An 18873-nucleotide genomic window follows, 5' to 3' on the forward strand; every position below is an offset into this window, starting at 1 on the left:
GTAATTAAAACATATGCTATGTCAGATGGTGGAAAATGCTAGGGAGAGAAATAAAGCAGGGCAGGAGGTTGGGGAGCTCAGGAAGGGGGTTCCAGTGTTACATAGGGTGGTTGGGGAAGGCCTCACTGAGAAGGTGACACTCAAGCAAAGGCCTGAAGGAGGGGAGGGAATGAGGGAGGTCCACGTGGGAGGGGTTGGGGTGGGTGTGGGAGAGAGCAGGCCAGGCAGAGAGAACCAAAGTGCAGAGGCTATGGGAAGGGAGGGGTCTGGCGTGTTCATGCAGAGGAAGAGCAGTGGTTGGTGGCAGCAGGGGAGTGACTGATGGGAGAGGGCAGAGAATGCAGAGGGCCTGGTCAGCCACCTGAAAGCCTAAGTGAGGCAGAGCTTCTGGGCACCCCTGACCTGACTGAGGCCTCACTGGGTCAGGATCACTAACTCCCCACGATCTCAGACTGCAGGGGGTGAACGGAGGCGAGGCCGGTGACATGGCCGTTACCACCATTTCACACAAATCTCTAAGATGCTCGGACATGATTTGCTCACTTGAGTAGATAAACTACTTTCTTGAAATCTTTTTCACACCACTGATTTTTCCTGAGAAGAAACCTCAATCCAGATTTGCCTAAAGTCACACTAATCAAAAGTTAGTGAAATGTGAACCTAGTGGGGTTTTCGAATGATGGGTACTTTTCAGTCCATAGAGACTCAGGTACATGAAAGGAAGACTTTGGTGAGCCTGAACCTTTTTTCCCTGGAGAGGGCTGCCCATCTAGAACAACACATAACTTCTTGTCTAAGAACCTGAAATCAGCTGTTTGTAGACTCTGAGACTTGGGTGACATCTTGGCAGTGGCCAAGGCAGCCCCAGAGCAGACACTGAGCCCCAGTTTCTAGCACAGGGGTCATTGACAGGGTGGGGAAGAACTGGCTGCCATTGAGGTGGCCGCTCCTCCTGAAGGGAACAAAGTCTTCTGAATCCGCTGTCAGGGGAGCCTCCCATTCCATCCTCGGGAGAGGAAGGAGAATTAACAGTTTACAGTGCCTGCTCTAAGCTTCATGCCTCAGACACGCCTTCTCATATAATCCCCTCAGTTATCCCGTGAAATAGGTAATACCCCCATTTTACAGAAGAAATGGGAGTTTAGGAAGTATAAAAAGGTTGCACAGCTAGTCATTGGTGGGGCTGGGATTTGAACTCGGGTCAGCCAACCTCCCAAACCCACTGAGATTCTACCTCTCCACTGGAGTCAGTGGTCAAGATCTAGCATGGTGTCTCTTTTGAGGTTTCCCCCCAAAACAAGAAGGATATGGAGGACTCAGAGAAGAAAACTAAATTTGTAATGGGTGGAATTCCAGAGGAATGAGACTAATTTGGCTTTAAGAAGAAACAGGTAAGGGTAAGCAAGGCTCTGAAGCGAGGCCGTTGCCTGCAAAATGGACCAAGGCCCTTGAAGATAGAAGCCAGAGATGGGCTCAAACAGGAGCTCAAGTCTCCGTATAAAAATGAGCAGGCCATTGGGTAGCAGGGAAGCAGCATCTCACAGAATGAAATTCTGAAGCCACTTTCCAATCATAGTCTCCTCATAGGCCTGAAATTCCCTCCTTTGGCTCAAAAATGTCATATGTACTCTCATTCCCAAGGGTTAATTCAGCACAGCCTGGAGGGAGAGAGATGGGCACCTGAGACTAGACTAGGATTTTGGCCAGTAACGGTGAAAATGCTGCAAATTCAGGAATCCAACAGATCCTTCATTTGGAGTGGGATTCAGAAGCAAGGGTGGGACTGACAGGACAGTTGCTCCCAAGGGGCAGCTCCCCCAAATTCTCCAAATCTTGGTTCCCCAGGAGCCTTCATAAGAGAAAGCTCTGGTCCGTGCTCTGCAATGAAGCAGGATGAGAAAGGATGCATGTGTACACAGGCGCTGGGAATCTGGAATCCGGATGGGGTTCAGCAGTCAGTCAACCTTTCCACTGAGCAGGACAGATGCAAGGCGCTGTGGGGCTGTAAATATTAGAGGTGGTCTCTTCATTCAAAGACTTTATTGTGTGGTGGGAGATACAAAACACAAAATGACGTGAAAAACAACACAAGAGATGTCATGAGATGGATGACAAATGACAAAAAAGGGGACAGGCTCTGGGCATTCAGGTTTACTGGGAAGTCCTCCTGTCGGGGATGGGACATAACTAGGAGGTACAGGTTGGAGATGGGTCTTGGGATGTGGAAGGTAAAGTGGACAGAGGGGGTTGAGGGCAAGGCTGAAGGGAAAGTCTAGAGGTCACACCCCGTCCTTTCATTCTTTTCTTTCCTTCCTCGTAGCCTTGAGAAGGAAAATTATGATGTGTGGGCTAAGGTGGTGAGGCTCAGTGAAGAACTGGAGAAGGAGAAGAAAAAGTCTGAAGCCTTGGAAATCAGCCTCCGCAACATGGAGCGCTCCCGGGAGGATGTGGAGAGGAGGAACAAGGCCTTGGAAGAGGATGTCAAGGAATTTGTCAAATCGATGAAGGAGCCCAAGACCGATGCTTGAGGGTCCCAGGAGCACCACAGAGACAGCCTGCAGAGACCCAGCAATGCTCCCTTTCTCGCTGCTAGCTGATGACCAGGAAGCAACATTACTCCCTAAGAAGGAGAGGACATTTTGGGGGGGAAAACATCACATTTCCCAGTAAATAAATCAGTGGAGTTTGCAGGAGGATAAGGGTGAGCAGGGACTTGTGTGGACATCTCTGAGCCCCGGGGCTGTATTCAAAGGGATTGCATTATTCCACCGTGGTCTCAGGCCGAGTGAAGCGGCACCTCCCGTGGCTGAATGGCTGTGTCCAATGGAGACTCTGATGCAGGCCACATCCCAGGACCCAGGCAACAGGCTGACCCCAACAGAGGCTGGACTGAGAAGTTGGTTCTTTGTTTCCTGTGTGGAACATTTCACCTAGTCAGACGGCCTCCAGGTGTCTCTGAGACACAGGGACCAAAAATGATATTCAGCTTTTGATTTCTCAGCCATGGTGGGCTGTGTTTTGAGGGGCTGCACCTACTGAAGCCAGGACCCCATTGTGCCACCGCCCCCCCCCTGTGATGCACACTCTCCAGGGCTGCAAACTTGAAATTAGTATTAGGCAAAGACAAAACAAGCAGTAAACTGGATTTATGAAAGCAAAAGTGATTAGAAAATTAGATTCAAATAAAAAAAAAAAAAGCAGGGCTATTGGCAATCCATACAACACCATTATGAGAGTAAAAGTCTCCCCTGCCTGGGGACAGATGCACCCCTCTCTGGGCACATGGCTTGATGAGCAGTTCACGGGCCACATTCCAATCCCACTTGCCTTTCAGGAGCCACGATTGCATAGGGCAGGCCCACTATGATGCAGCTTCCTTAGATGCTAGTTGGGTGTTTAGATAGTAACAGTCGTGATAATAATATTTCTCCCGTTTCCCCAGAATGCAAGTGATTTTACTCTTTAAAGGGACCTGTGGCACTAGAGAAGAGCTGGGAGAGGGGCTTTCCCAGCCGACAGCTGACTTTTCCTTCTACATTAAGCCACCCTGGCCAAGGCCCCTGGTGAGGCCCCAGGCCTTGATAGGTAGGGTGGTGGAGTCTTTAGTGGTTTTTGTCATTGTTCTAGTTAGGTGGTCTCCAAGCTCTTTTGACCATGTACCCCATCAATAGAAAATATTTGAACATACATTCCTCAATATAGGTATATTTATTTATTTATAAATTATACACACGTACTACTGTATTGCTATATCATAAAACATACACAGAACAAAAATTGAATAATGATGAGATAAAAACAAATATAAGTAGATATTCTCAAATGTGCTTTTAGCTCTGGAAACTCCTGGCCCAATTTCCCAGCAGGTATTACCTGTACTAATGTTACATAGTTCATCCCATTACTCCCATAATTTTCTTGAACCCTTGAAGCCACGTGGCTGAATTAGTGGTTTGGAATCTCTGGTTACACAGTGAGAGTTTAGCCTTCCACAGCATCTGTGTCTCCTCCTTTATTCCTTCCTCTCCCTTCATTTTCTCCCTTTTTCTTCTCCTCTCTGTGTTTTCTTCCCTCTGGTTAGTCCCCACTGCCTGTGGCCATGACATATTACTCACAGAGTGAAAGGGATGGACAGGGGGTCGGTGTTTCTCAGTCCTGCTACCCAGGCCCTGCTCTGCCCACCTCCAGCCCCCCAAGGACCAGACTGACAGAGGACAAGGATGGCACCTAGAGCTCCTCGTAGAGACTTGCTTACAGCAGATTGGGGGCGGGGAGACGGATTTGGAACATTATGAAGTAAAGCAATAAAATATTTGATTTCCTGGAGTTGATTTGTTTTTCAGTTACAGAGTAGCAAACATAGAAACACTTCCTGAACACCTAATGTCCACTGATGAGTGTCTATAGTTCTGCCAGACGTGTGCCATGTTCTCCCACGGGTTCCTGGCACGGACCCTTTGAATGCTAATATAGACTTGAATATGGAAGGAGCCGGCTTCACAGTTCCAAAGGGAACATTTGTTTGAAGGAGCAAAGAGGAAGCCCTGAAGCCTGTTTGCTTGGGGGTCCACATTATAGGACCTTGCTGGGTCTCAGGCTGGGTGGAAGGCCCATGTTTGAATCCCAAGCCCCTCCTGGTCAGGTGATACCTCTCATTCCACACCTTTTGCCAGAACTGCGAGATCACAGAGCGGCAGGTCCAGCATCAGAAGCCAGAACGTCAAGTCTTCTTCACAATCGAGAGGGGACCTGGTTTGCCTAAGCTGCTCCTGTGCCACCCTCCATATGAGGAGAACACAAGAAAGAGTTTCTCCAGGAGCCCAGGCCCTCGTGAGTCCAAGGAAGGGCCAGGGAAGAAGATCTGGGGTCTGAGGCCACACTGTCCTCAATGCCCCAAAAGACCACCTATGCTATGCATGGAAATGTAGCTCCAGGCCTCACCTGGACCTGGGAGCCTGTTTCTGGAAGGCAGAACCAGACTGACCTATGTCACCGGTGCTGTCTTGGACCCAGGAGCTCCCACTGTTACTTTCAAAGCCCTGCCATGGGCAGGATCTACTGAATCTGCCTTTTTCCAGCCACCCACTCCTTCGCCTTCCCCTCTCTTCTACCAGCACAGGTGCTGAGAACTCCAAAAGGTCTGCAATATGCACGTTAAAACCCCTTACCCTCTTCCCACCAACATTTTGCATGTCCTCACAGCCTCGAGCATGGCACGTTAGGTCATTTTCTCCTAAGCGTGAGGCACATCTGATGGTTTTCCATACGTGTGTGCACTGGATAGGACACTTTGTATTAGGGGATTGGCTGGGATGAGTCCTGTCTACATCTGCTTGGACCACTCTAACGAAATCCCACGGGCTCGGTGGTATCTATTTGTCACAGCTCTGGAGGCTGGAGTCTGAGATCAAGGTAGGTGAGGATCCTTTTCTGGGTGGCAGGCTTCTGGCTGTATCCACACATGGCAGAAGGGGGTAAGGGGCTCTGTGGGGCTATTTTGTAAGATATTAATCCCATTCGTGAGGGCTCTACCCTTACGACTTACCTCCCAAAGGCCACATCTCCTAATACCATCACCTTTTAGGGGGTTAGGATTTCTACATGTGAATTTTTCTGGGGGGTAGGGCGACAAACAGACCAGAGCAATTCTTTTCCAGTGGATCTTGGGGCCTGGAGAGATGGAATGTGACGTCACTAGTACAGAGTCTGCTGCCGAGGATGCAAACGATAAATGTTTTGTTGTTGTTGTTTTGATCAATTCTTTAAGTCCTGCTCAGAGGCCCATCCTCTCAGGAAGCATGGAACAGTGGACTCCAAAGCAGCCCAAGGCTCTCGAGAAGGGGGAGGGGGGAAAGATGCAGCACGGCACAGTAGCTGACGGCTGGGCTCCCAGCTCAAGACAGGAGGATGTGTGTGCACTGACGTCATGTAAACTTCCACATTCCACCCCTTCCTCTGCAGATACCATCAGGCTGTGTGCTGGCCCGGGAGCAGAGAGATCACTTAGAGGCTACTCCTGCCATTCATGTGGGCTGCCTTCACAAGAATGGCATGAAATCTTTCATCCTGCAGGAGAAGCCTGGGTGAAGGGAGGCCCCAAGGATGGAGATTCAGCTGTTGCTCTGGAGATTCAGCTGTTACTCAAGGCTGGTCTTTGGTCAGCAACAGAGAGCTGCCAAGTGACTTCAGACAAGGAGTGGGCAGAGAATACCAACAAGGATGTGCAATGCCAGCCTCTCTTTCCTCTGATGCCTGGAAGCTATCTTAGGATCACAGAAGAACAGCCCTGGAAGGCACCCTTGAATTTGTCTAGTCTAACCTGTTCATTTAATGGATAATGAAACCGAGACTCAGAGACAAGTGAATTGCCAGTGTTTATGCAGCGATGAGGAAGAGGATTAAAGAAAGGGCTCCTCTGATCCACTGTTCAGGGATTCTTATGATTCTTGGCTTCTGTCCAAAAGTTCTCTCCCCCAGTTTCACAACCATGCTGTGAAACTCATTGAACATCAGTCGCTAAGCGCTTCCAGAATATAGAGCTGGGCTCAGCTCTTGTCACAACCAAGACCCACCTCATATGATGCCAGTTGCCACTTCCTCTGCATTACCAGTGCTGTCCTGAGACAGTGGTTCTCAGACTTGGCCTCACAATAGAACCTCCTTAAGGATCTGATGCTCAGATCCCACCCCATATCAACTGAATCAGAATCTTAGGGGTGGGGCCTGGGAATTTTCTTTTCTTAAAAAAACTTTCGGGCTTCCCTGGTGGCGCAGTGGTTGAGAGTCTGCCTGCTAATGCAGGGGACACAGGTTCGAGCCCTGGTCTGGGAAGATCCCACATGCCGCGGAGCAACTGGGCCCGTGAGCCACAACTACTGAGCCTGCGCGTCTGGAGCCTGTGCTCCGCAACAAGAGAGGCCACGATGGTGAGAGGCCCGCGCACCGCGATGAAGAGTGGCCCCCGCTTGCCGCAACTAGAGAAAGCCCTCGCACAGAAATGAAGATCCAACACAGCCAAAAAAATAAATTAATTAATTAATAAATAATAATTAAAGGTGCTAATAATTAAAAAAAAAACAAACTTTCCAGTTAATTCTAATATGCAGACAGGATTGTTAAACATGGTTCTAAAACTGCTAAGTTTGGCTCAAGTCATGACTATTGATAATATTAAATCTACCTGCTCCCCTTTCCCATCTCCAATCAACACAACTGTTGATTGGAGGATACTCTCTGTCCTCCCTTCTTGTTGGTTTATCATGTGTTCACTCATTTAGGATAAGAGATGCCTGCAAGATAGAAAATGGATTTAGGATATGAACCCATTTTTTAGATGGGGAAGACTGAGCCTGAAGATGTTACCAAAGAATTTCAGTATAACAGTAGTTTAGTCATCGAAGAAGTCCCAGGAGTTTGAGACTTCCTTAATACCTGGGGATACACTCAACTTATACTTTAAGGGTTGACATAGGCAAAGGAGATAAGCACTTCAGGGCTTGATTTAAAGAGTCCTGAGAACAACTCTGATTAAAACCATCTCCCTTTCAGACTCATAGTAGATCGAGAAATCTCTACCAGGAGGCTTTGGGATATTAACCACAAATGTGACATTCCTGGGAGACATCCATGAAACTTGCATTAATCATTAGTACCATCTTTATACCACGTAGTTATCTGATTCCTAGCAGAGAGCTGTGTAATTAGAATGGGAGCCTTGTGGGGTAAGTTGTGTTGTGGGTGGAGAGGTGGATGAAGTGTGAGATGTCACCACGGAATAGTGCAGTGGGGGACGCTGGTCACCTGAGAGCACAGGGCGTACAATCTGAGATGGGTGAAGAGGTAGGGACTTAGAAGGGGACAGGGGGACTCAGGTAGCAGGATGGAGAGCTCATTTGCCCTCAAGCAAAGCTGACAACTGGTCAAAGTAGGCACTTTGACCACCTTTTCTGCTCCCTTCTCCCCTTTACTGATTGGTGTCCTCCCAGCCTGCAAAGCCCATCATGTTCAGATATCATCCTGGATCCTTGATCGGTCTCATCATCAACATCATAACAGGAACTACCATCAATAAGGAACAAATACCAATTATTCTCTGTGCCAAGGATTTTGTACACGTCATCTCCTTTAAATCTTTTTTTTTTTTTAAGAGATTGGAGTTTATTTATTTATTTATTTATTTATTTATTTATTTATTTATTTATGGCTGTGTTGGGTCTTCGTTTCTGTGCGAGGGCTTTCTCTAGTTGCGGCGAGTGGGGGGCCACTCTTCATCGCGGTGCGCAGGCCTCTCACTATCGTGGCCTCTCTTGTTGCGGAGCACAGGCTCCAGACACGCAGGCTCAGTAGTTGTGGCTCACGGGCCTAGTTGCTCCGGGGCATGTGGGATCTTCCCAGACCAGGGCTCGATCCCGTGTCCCCTGCATTGGCAGGCAGATTCTCAACCACTGCACCACCAGGGAAGCCCTCCTTTAAATCTTAAATCGACTCTTGGATTAAATGCTACTCTACCAATTTTACAGATGACAAAATTGAGGTTTCAATGTAGCAGAGCTGGGAACTGACACAAGTCTGTTCAATTTGCCCAATGCTATGGCCCTCATATAGAGGAGTACAACATAGAAAATGATCTCTTAAGTAATGATAGATTAAAATAAAATTTCCGAGAACATTCCAAGTTTTTTAAGGAGAGAAGACAGGTGTGGGTCCAGGAAAAAAAATCACGAATTTTGCCTTTTCTGACTCAGCATCAATGTGGAGAAATATCTGCAGGCAGATGCCTCCCCACAACCCCGGATCTCACCCCACCTGCTTGCGCTGAGGATGGATGGAGGCCACACATCACCTGGTCTTTGCCTGGAGTCAGTTCAGGGTCCCATGTCATCGACTCCACACTTAAAAGATCTCTTGGGAATAACTCTGGGACTGGGGTCTCCTGAGAGCCTCTGGTTCTACTGTGCTAAGGAGTCAGTCTCTCTACTCTGAACTTTCTCACTTATTCTCAACCCTCTTTTCCATTTAGAAAACACTTTTCTCTTCCCACGAGCCTAGAAGGGCCCTCAGTGGGCATGCTGGATGCTTTTGAAGGATGTACTGCCAATGAGATCATTGGGAGAGAGAAAAACCTCCCTCTGTTCAACGTGGAGGCGGATGTGGTGGCAGGGGTGGGGACACAGGGTCACGTGTTCCCCATCCTTTCCTCATCTTAAGATGTGTCATAAGTTAAGTATATGCTCTGCCCTTAGCCTAAAACAGACCATTCTGGCTGGAAGCTTGCAGCTTCTGAGCAGAGGGCAACGGACAGTCTTCAGTCTGTTTCACATAGTCTGTTTCCTAAATACTCCTGGTAGATCAGCAAGCAGAGGAAATGTTGCCATATGAACTGCTCTAAAAATAAGGCCCATCTGATGATGCGTTTACCCATACTTGCCCTCTGCTTCTTGCTTTTTATGATTACTGCCTTTCGGCTAGGATGCAAAGCCCTTATTTCCCTTAGAAGCTGCCACCAAACACATTCCTTGGGAACTTGAACTTGATCACCAGGAAGCAGGTGGTCTGGATTAGATATAGTGTTTATTTTAGGACTGGATATTACCTTCAACGAAAAAACAACCCCAGTCAGAAAAAGCCAATACCCGGTTCTGCAACTGAGCTTAGTCACCTGTGGAAATGCTGGTCCTTAACCAAAACTAATACCCTCAGAATCCAGCTATCGCCTTCAAGATTCTCATGCAGGATTTCATGGTATTGGACTCAATTATGTGCACATCGGTTGTTTGGCTTGCTCTTCGTAATACTTACTTAGTCATTGACAGGCATTATTGTGTGTCTTCTTTGCTCTTTTGAGAGTAGTGGAATCCATGCCCCAAAGAATTTGAGAATTACTGAAAAATAAAATACATGAAAATCATATGACATCTAGCATCTTCCACTCCTGATGGTTGATCTCTACACAATGATAATCTGGGTAACTGTGTTGCGAATGACATCTTTACTCAGTACAAGTAAATTGTACCTAAGATACAGCAAAATATTACCATACTGATTCTTCCTCCTACAGTTTAGTGTTTTAGAAGAGCTACATTTGTATGGACATTTTTAAAAACATAATATACTTATTGAGTGCTTCTATTCCCTAAGCATGGTAGACTCTGATTTACCTGCAATATTTCTATTACATCTCACAGTAAACTATGAGGGAGGTGCTGGTATCATCTCCATTTTACAGATGAGGAAACAGGCTTCAAGAGGTTAAGTAATTTGCTTAGGCTCATAGTATCCTGCTAACTAATTTCAAGCATGCAAATGTTTTTTTTCATTTGCACCCCTGAAATTAATATGTCCAATGTGTGCTTTTCCAACACCACGAGCAGTTAATTCTGACACTCTCTACGGGGAGATGGCATCAGAACCCACAGGTTAAGGGATCAGTCCTGCAAGACTGCTCCCGCACTCAACCCTTCAGGTACCAATTGTCACCTGTGCCTCTCACTGACCTGCTACAGATCAGAGGTTCCCACCATCCCCTCCTCAGTTGTGATTAATTTGCTAGAGTGGCTCACAAAATTCAGAGAAGCATTTTACTCACTAGATCATAGGTTTATTATAAAAGAATAGAACTTAGGAACAGCCAGATGGAAGAGATGCACAGGGCAAGGTACATGGGAAGGGGTGCAGAGCTTCCTTGATCTCCCTGCATCTCCATGTGTTCATCAACCCGGAAGCTCTCCGAACCTCAACTTTTTCGGTTTTATGAAGGCCTCATTCCATAATCACAATTGGTTAAATCATTGGCCATTGGTGATTGAACTCATCTCCAGCCCCTCTCCCCTCCCCGGCTAAATGACGAGACCAAGGGTACGGACCACTGAATTGGCGCTAGTGATTGTTACCTATCTTCTTTACCTGGCATTCCTATTTAAATTGTTATTTAAATTTTTCACCAAATGTGTAGTTCAATTCATATAATTTAAATGCATGTGTCAATTAAAAGTAATAATTATTATAATGGTAATAATCACCAACTTTTATCGGGTGCTGAATGTTGCCGGCCAGACTGTTCTAAGTGCTTTTTTTGTATTAACTGAGTTAATCCTAACAAAACCCCCAGAACTAGATAGCACTATCCCCTTTTTATAGCAAAGGAACTTGCTTCTACTTTTGCTCCTGCCTTTTACTGTGACTCTGTAAACTGTCTCGCATCCAGAGGAAAACATTTTTCTGACAGCTTCTGGGGTCGGAGATGGATTTGGGGACACATGAGGGCAATGCTAACACTTCAAACAATCTCCAGTAATTGGGTGAATTGTTCATCTGACAAACTGACTTTTGGCAAATTAGTCTGCTTCACACGCTAATAGCCAAGCTTGGCCAACTGGAAACAGAGATTTACTGGAAACCCCAGTAAAGCACAGGTGAAGTTCGCACCTGGTAGGAAAAGAGTTAGACAGAGGGTACAAGGAAAGGCAGAGACCGCTTCCTGGACCACCGAACTGAAGATCAGGGCTGGGACAAGGTGGGATGAGGCAGTGGTTAGAGACCCTGCAGAGAGGATCAACAGGGGCAGAGAAAGCTTGCCATTTGGAACTCCGGGGGGTGAGTGCCTCCTGTCTCTGGGTTGCCCGTGCAGTTGTACAGCTGAGGGGGGGCAAATGCAGCTCCTTCGCTCTGTCGGCAGCCTGGACTCTGCCTTCCAAGCCTCCATCCTGACTGCTCACCCCAAGGAAGGGGGGCCCTTTGCTCCACACAGAAGCATGCGCAGCTTGCTAAGCCTAGCACCTGCAGGGCTGCACCAGCCCACGATGGGTCCAGTCTTCATCCGACACCAAGGAGCCACACAGGCTGCTGATGACTCTCCAATAGAGGTCTTGGTGGAGCGGAGATGGAAGCCTAGCTGTTGAGAATGAGGAAGTTCAGGCCTGCCAGGCTTGAAATAAGTAACTTGGTAAAAACTCAGAGACAGAGGGGAAAAGAAGTTCCTGAGATCTCAAGAGATCTGCAAGGGGTCCATCTTAAGATAGCTCTTTATTCGTAATTGAAGATACTATTATTACTTATAGCAGATGAAAAGCTCTCTTGTGGATAAAAAAAAATCAGTATCAAAAAGATTTAGGAGTGAAACAGAGTTGCCCATATGATCCAATAAACCCACTCCTGGGCATATATCCAGACAAAACTATAATTTGAAAAGATACATGCACCCTAATATTCAGAGCAGCACTATTTACGATAGCCAAGACATGGGAACAACCTAAATGTCCATTGACAGATGAATGGATAAAGAAGATGTGGTACATATATACAATGGAATACTACTCAGCCATAAAAAAGAGTGAAATAACGCCATTGACAGAAACATGGCTGGACCTAGAGATTATCATACTAAGTGAAGTAAGTCAAAAAGAGAAAGACAAATACCATATGATATCACTTATATGTGGAATCTAAAATATGGCACAAATGAACCTATCTACGAAACAGAAACAGACTCACAGACAGAGAACAGACCTGTGGTTGCCAAGGCCGGGGTGTAGAGGAGAGAAGGATTGGGAGCTTGGGATTAGCTGACGTAAACTATTATACATAGGATGGATAAACAACAAGGTCCTACTATATAGTACAGGGAACTCTATTCAATATCCTGTGATAAACCATAACGGAAAAGAATATGAAAAAGAATATATATATACACAACATTGTAAATCAACTACACTTTAATAAAATTAGAAAACAAAAAGTTTTAGGAATGGAGAGAACCAGTAGGCTGAGAATTTAGCAACAGAGGCCCAGACTTCCATTTTAAAATTACTTCCTTTCTCTAGGGGGTGGGTCGTACTGGTTAAGTGTAAACAGGGTTATTATCTTGGGAGAATTGTATCTAGTTTGTAATTATTTAGTCTACTTCGAGGTGTCCACTCTGCCTCCTAAAGCTTTGCCTGCCAGCAGGACAAGCTCAACTGCCTGCCCTCGGTGTAGGGGGCACTTAGAGCATGGCCAGGCCAGCGCCACCATGTAGGACCTGCACCCCATCCCCTGCTTCATGCGTGCACACACCCGTGGTCCCCGTGCTACCCTGGGACCCGCCGTGTCAGCTGAACATGCTCCTTGGCCCAGCTTGGCTGTCTTCCTCTGGGGCCCAGGACCAATGCCACGACAAGGCTGCCACAGGAACGTGCAGTCCGCCGCTTTAAGGTGTCTCCTCTGTCCCTATCGTCATGCCATTCATTTGACTAGCGGTGCAAGGTGCAAGTGTCCCTCAGAGCGACCTGTGAGACATCACTTCCCTCACCCATAAACTGGGCCAGTGGGGAGATGTGACTTACCCACCACACATGATGACCGAATAGGATGGTGCCTGTGAAAGGATGATACAAATGTGAGCCATTGGTCTAAGGATTAGGGTTCTGCACTTCAAGATCCCCGGAACAGGAATTTTCCTGAAAGCAGGCTTTGCACCCCGTTTCCCTGTCAGCGCTCTGGCTCCCGAGCAGGAGCAAGGCACAGATTCTTCCCAGCCCCTCTGACTGCCTGAGTTGAGGATGAGGGTCCTTGCCCAGACGGAGGGCACCTAGGCCTCCCGATGCAGCCCGAGAAAATGGGCTGTTCGCGCACATAAAGTCACTATGGGGAGTTTCACGTCCCTGACCCACGGGCAGCCTCCAGGGCAGGAATGTGCTTACACAGCTCGTGGAGACCCCAGGGATCTGGCTCCTCCCTTTTGCCTTCCAGGAACCGTGTTCGCATCAGAGCACTTGGTGTGGAGGAAACGTCTGAAAGAGATACAGAAGCAAAGCTTGTGCTTTCAGCCGAAGCCTGCTGCGCTAGGACAGAGGGGTGAAGAGACTCTGATGCACGTCGAAGCTTCCTGTTCACTCCTGCACACCACTAAGAAAGCAGTCTTTCTATTAAAAAAAAACCCATTTCTCCCTCAGATTTTTTTTTTTTTTTTTAGTATTTATCACATTGTTTCTTTTTTTTTTTAACATCTTTATTGGAGTATAATTGCTTTACAATGGTGTGTTAGTTTCTGCTTTCTAACAAAGTGAATCAGTTATACATATACATATATCCCCATATCTCTTCCCTCTTGCATCTCTCTCCCTCCCACCCTCCCTATCCCACCCCTCTAGGTGGTCACAAAGCACCGAGCTGATCTCCCTGTGCTATGCGGCTGCTTCCCACTAGCTATCTATTTTATGTTCTTTTTTAAAGTTTTTTATTGGGGTATAGTTGATTTACAATGTTGTGTTCTCCCACAAATGTTCTTTAATGGCCTTTTAAAAGGCATTGTTTCAAAACAGCTCGAGGTGGTGAACAATGAATAACATTACCATTTGTGTAAAGACTCCTGAATTTGAATCCCAGTTTAGTCAATTTAATAATATTATTTTGAATTCTGCATCACCATTAAAAATCATCAGAAAAACTCCCACCCTTGCTGTATTAGTTTTCTAGGGCTGCCATAAACAACAGGAATTTATTTTCTAATAGTTCTCGAGGCTAGAAGTCCAAGATCAATGTGTGGGCAGGGTCGGTTTCTTCTGAGGCCTCTCCCCTTGGCTTTCAATGACAGCTTTCTGCCTGTGCCTTCACGTGGTCCTTCCTCTGTGTGCATCTGTCCTAATCTCCTCTTCCCGTAAGGACAAGGGCATATTGGTCTAGAGCCTACCCTAATGGCCTCATTTTACCTTAATTACCTCCTTAAAATTACAAAATTATAAAATCTCTCCAAATATAGTTGCATTCTGAGGTACTGGGGGCTAAGACTTCAGTATATAAATTTTGGAGGGGGACACAATTCAACCCTAACGCTTGGTCACATTTTTAGCATCATCACTTACATCTCCAATGAAGAGGCATTCCCCACTTTTCAGAATTTCCTCTGCACATCAGTAAAAACTTTAATATCTTCACAACTAGAAACCAGGGGCTATTGTTTCATTTAGTTTTAAATTTTCTATCACAGGAGATGAATAAGATCAGAACTCTAAAATTTGGCTGACCCATGGGTGCCATGAGAAGGGCATTGGGTGGGGGGTCAGGAAACCTGGCTTTTACTTGTAATATAAGCATTTCTATTAGATTATTTATTAAATTAATAATAATAATAATATTAGGAAGGCGTGATGAGGCACTATTTAACTTGACCCAGGAACCCCGAATGCCCCAACCTGCACTCACCCAGCCATTACTGTGGTGGGTTTGTAGGGATACGCCAGACAATTGCATGCTCTTTCTCACTATAAAGGTTTTGCCCCACACTACAGTTTAATCCCTCAGTGATGTGGGCTGGACCTCGTGGCGGCACAGGGGCCCTTGGTACCTGGGCTAGAGGTGGATTTGCAGCCTGTTCTCGAGGAGGACTTAAGGGCTTCCTCTGCCCCCAGATGCTGGGCCCCCGAATCTCCCCATTCTGACACTGGAAAAAGGCAGACCTAGAGAGAAGCTTCATTAAGAAAAGGAGGGGAGGAGAGTACTCTTCTTAATCCCTGTGGAGAGCTTTTCTAAGCTCTCATTCCAGACTCCCCAGGAACCCTACCTATCTCCCAGCTGGCAGAAGGCAGGGATAACCTAATTGTTTGTGTGTGTGTGTGTGTGTGTGTGTGTGTGTGTGTGTAAAATTCACATCTCTTGATTCTGAACAGTCCTCAGGAAAAAAAAAAGTAGTAGGGGTCGGCGGAGGTGGTGGCAGGAATGAGATGACCTTACACTTGCCTCCTAGTAGCTGAGGTAGGTCTGTAGAAAACTGCTAGAATTTGGAGAAATGTCCCCATAAAGGTGAAGATGGCGTTTTTGAATGCCTCTCGGAGACCATAGGCCTAGCTGTTAAACCCACAGTGAATGAGAGAAGAAACCAATGGAAAGTTGAGAAGCCCTCAATGAAAAGTTGAGAAGAGTTGGTGGCCCACTCCTGCCACTAGTGGGAGCTCTAGGTTCATGCCGCCATCAACCCGGGGATAGGCTAGAATATGGGGTGAGGATATTTTGGTGGGGCCTTGGACTAGGGAATGAGAGGCTGAGGTCAAAACTCTCCCCTGCAGTGCTATCTTTTGAGAGTCTCATTATTCCACACAGTTTGGCAAGAGAGGCCACCTCTTCAGTTCCTTACACATTGTGAGATCTAGAGACGAGGGTGAGGGCCCAGGAAACAAACACCCAGGAGGCCAGAGAGCCTGCGTCCAGGTTGTAAGCTTCAGTTTGGCTGGGAATTGGACAAAAGGCATTCATCTTAAAAAACCCAGACATTCACCCTGGAGCAATCTCTAAGATTTACAGCAAAAGCTTTATTGAAATAAAGTGGTCTTGCTTTATTGAAATAAAGTGGTCCCCTCTGAACATGGTGCCTGAGAACCAGGGGTAACAAGAAGATGCTGAGGTGGGCGTGGGCATCCTCATCCCCACCTGGATGCATCTCATTAAGACTAACATTATTGGGGGCTTCCCTGGTGGCGCAGTGGTCGAGAATCTGCCTGCTCAATGCAGGGGACACGGGTTCGAGCCCTGGTCTGGGAAGATCCCACATGCCGCGGAGCAGCTGGGCCCGTGAGCCACAACTACTGAGCCTGCGCGTCTGGAGCCTGTGCTCCGCAACAAGAGAGGCCGCGATAGTGAGAGGCCCGCGCACCGCGATGAAGAGTGGCCCCCTTTGCCGCAACTAGAGAAAGCCCTCGCACAGAAACGAAGACCCAACACAGCCATAAATAAATAAATTAATAAATAAATTAAAAAAAAAAAAGACTAACATTATTATTTTTAATTCTGCAATTTGGGACATACCAGGTTTCTCCTCCTTCCAAGTCATTGTTTTAGGAAAGATGGTGCTGAGCACAACAGTAGCTTTGTGGCTGCCAAAGGAAACACCTGCTGAGAACCAAATGTGGATAGATTCTTCCCGCAGGCCTTAGAACAAGGTCCTGCTGGCAACACACTGGTTTTACTTCGTTGTACTTATCACTGTTTGTAGTAATACATTTCGGGTAAGATTATTTGATGAATGTTGATCTCATCTATCAACCTGTAGGCTCATGGGGCACAGACTGTGTCCATCTGGTTCATGCATGAGCCTCAGTGATCAGCAGATTTCCTGGTCCACAGCCTCTGCTCTTTTAAGACCTAGAATGGAATACCCAAGGGTGCTTCCAATAATTCCAAAAGGAGGTGTTTTAAAAGAGAATACACTTTGGCTCAAAGCTCTGAAGAACCACTACTTGTACAGAAGTATTTAGTCCTTGTCACCGGAGACACTATCCCATCATAAAAGTCTTTTGCGTGGTTTCCACCTAAACATTTTGGTTTTTGTGTGTATCATATTAATGATACTGGTTGGCATGAAATAAAAGTTTCCACAACAAAAAATACAGGTAATTAGTTTTTGGAAAGATACGCAGTAAAGCAGCCCTGGATTGAATTTTAGGTATTTTTAACTATGATGTGCCAGACATTATTTATTCTAACTAATATTTTTGGAGCACCCAGTGAATGCCAGCCTCCATGAAAGAGACAAGAAAACAGGATCCTTGCCATCACACAAGGGTCCTTCTAGAGCAGGAGGGAGAGAGATGCAAGAAAGCAAACAAAAGAACTGCAGATTGTGATTAATGCTATTAAAGAAATAAATAGGGTGCTCTGCTCGAGAAGAAACAGATTTTCAGAGATGGCCCTAAGAAGGACATTCCAGCAAAGGAAATGGCAGAGACACTGTTCCTGGCAGATATGCGCTTAAATTATTAAGAACACAGTCCTTGTGAGTAAACTTTTCCAGTCAACAGGAGACGTGTCGTAATAGGAGCATGTACAGCTTGCTGTTGGGACACACAAAAAGAGAACACCCTACACCAGATTTTGGGGAGCTCCGTGGAGAATATCCCACTGAGCAGTAGACTTATAGCAAGCAGGTCAAGGGACATTCAGAGGAGGGGAGGGAAGGGTTCCAGGCAAAGAAGACAGCACATGCAAAGCAGAGCCATCACTTAATTCAGAAACCAGACTTGGCTGGGTGCTTTTAGGTCCCAGAAGAGGCTAGAAAAGAGTGGATTGAAATCAAAGGTGGCAGGATTTTATATTAATTGTTCAAAGTTCACATCTCTGAAGAGAGTCATCAACAGTTGTTTGTCCTTAGTTCCAGCTCAGACTTTTAAAATTTTCTGCTGAGCACACTGGTGCAAAATCTGAAATTTAAGAACTTGATTTTTCTCTTCTGCTAATTTTCCTGGTGCCAGCCGTTTCTCATCTCTTTCTTTCTTTGATTCCATTGTCATCTCTATTCATTATGTTTATCACATGGCAGCTGGAATAGTTATACAGTCAGAATAATAATTTTGGAAATGAATTATTGCCTTTAAAATGTTCAGTCCATCAGTTGCACAGAGCCCTTGGGTTTTTATTATTTTATAGTAACCTGTGGCTCCAAGCCCACGGGGGCCACTCTCTGTATTACTTCTTTTGTCTCTATATATTGGTAGTCTTGAAGACAGTGCAAAGAGCTCAGAGCATTTTTTAAATTAATTTTTATTGGAGTGTAGTTGATTTACAATGTTGTGTTAGTTTCTGCTGTACAGCAAAGTGAATCAGTTATACACATACATATATCCACTCTTTTTTAGATTCTATTCCCATAGAGGTCATTACAGAGTATTAAGTAGAGTTCCCTGTGCTGTACAGCAGGTTCTTATGAGTTATCTATTGTATATATAGTAGTGTGTATAAGTCAATCGCAATATCCCAATTTATCCCTCCCCCGCTTTCCCCCTTGGTAACCATAAGTTTGTTTTTTACATCTGTGACTATTTCTGTTCTGTAAATAGGTTCATTTGTACCATTTTTTTAGATTCCACATGTAAGCGATATCATATGATATTGGTCTTTCTCTGACTTACT

At 46.0% G+C, this 18873-nt stretch overlaps 1 protein-coding gene across 1 annotated transcript in view; it reads left to right on the plus strand.

The window, feature by feature from the left end:
* ARHGAP25 (Rho GTPase activating protein 25) overlaps positions 1-4317 on the plus strand; it is an 88103-nt gene extending 83786 nt beyond the window's left edge. The window contains exon 11 of the mRNA XM_061210570.1: positions 2321-4317. Within this exon, the coding sequence (XP_061066553.1) occupies positions 2321-2528 (208 nt within the window). The 3' untranslated portion in view covers positions 2529-4317. The remainder of the gene's footprint in view (positions 1-2320) is intronic.
* Positions 4318-18873: the final 14556 nt, after the last annotated feature.

The sequence above is a fragment of the Eubalaena glacialis genome, chromosome 14 (assembly GCF_028564815.1).
Source record: "Eubalaena glacialis isolate mEubGla1 chromosome 14, mEubGla1.1.hap2.+ XY, whole genome shotgun sequence".
NCBI classification, from domain to species: Eukaryota; Metazoa; Chordata; class Mammalia; order Artiodactyla; family Balaenidae; genus Eubalaena; species Eubalaena glacialis.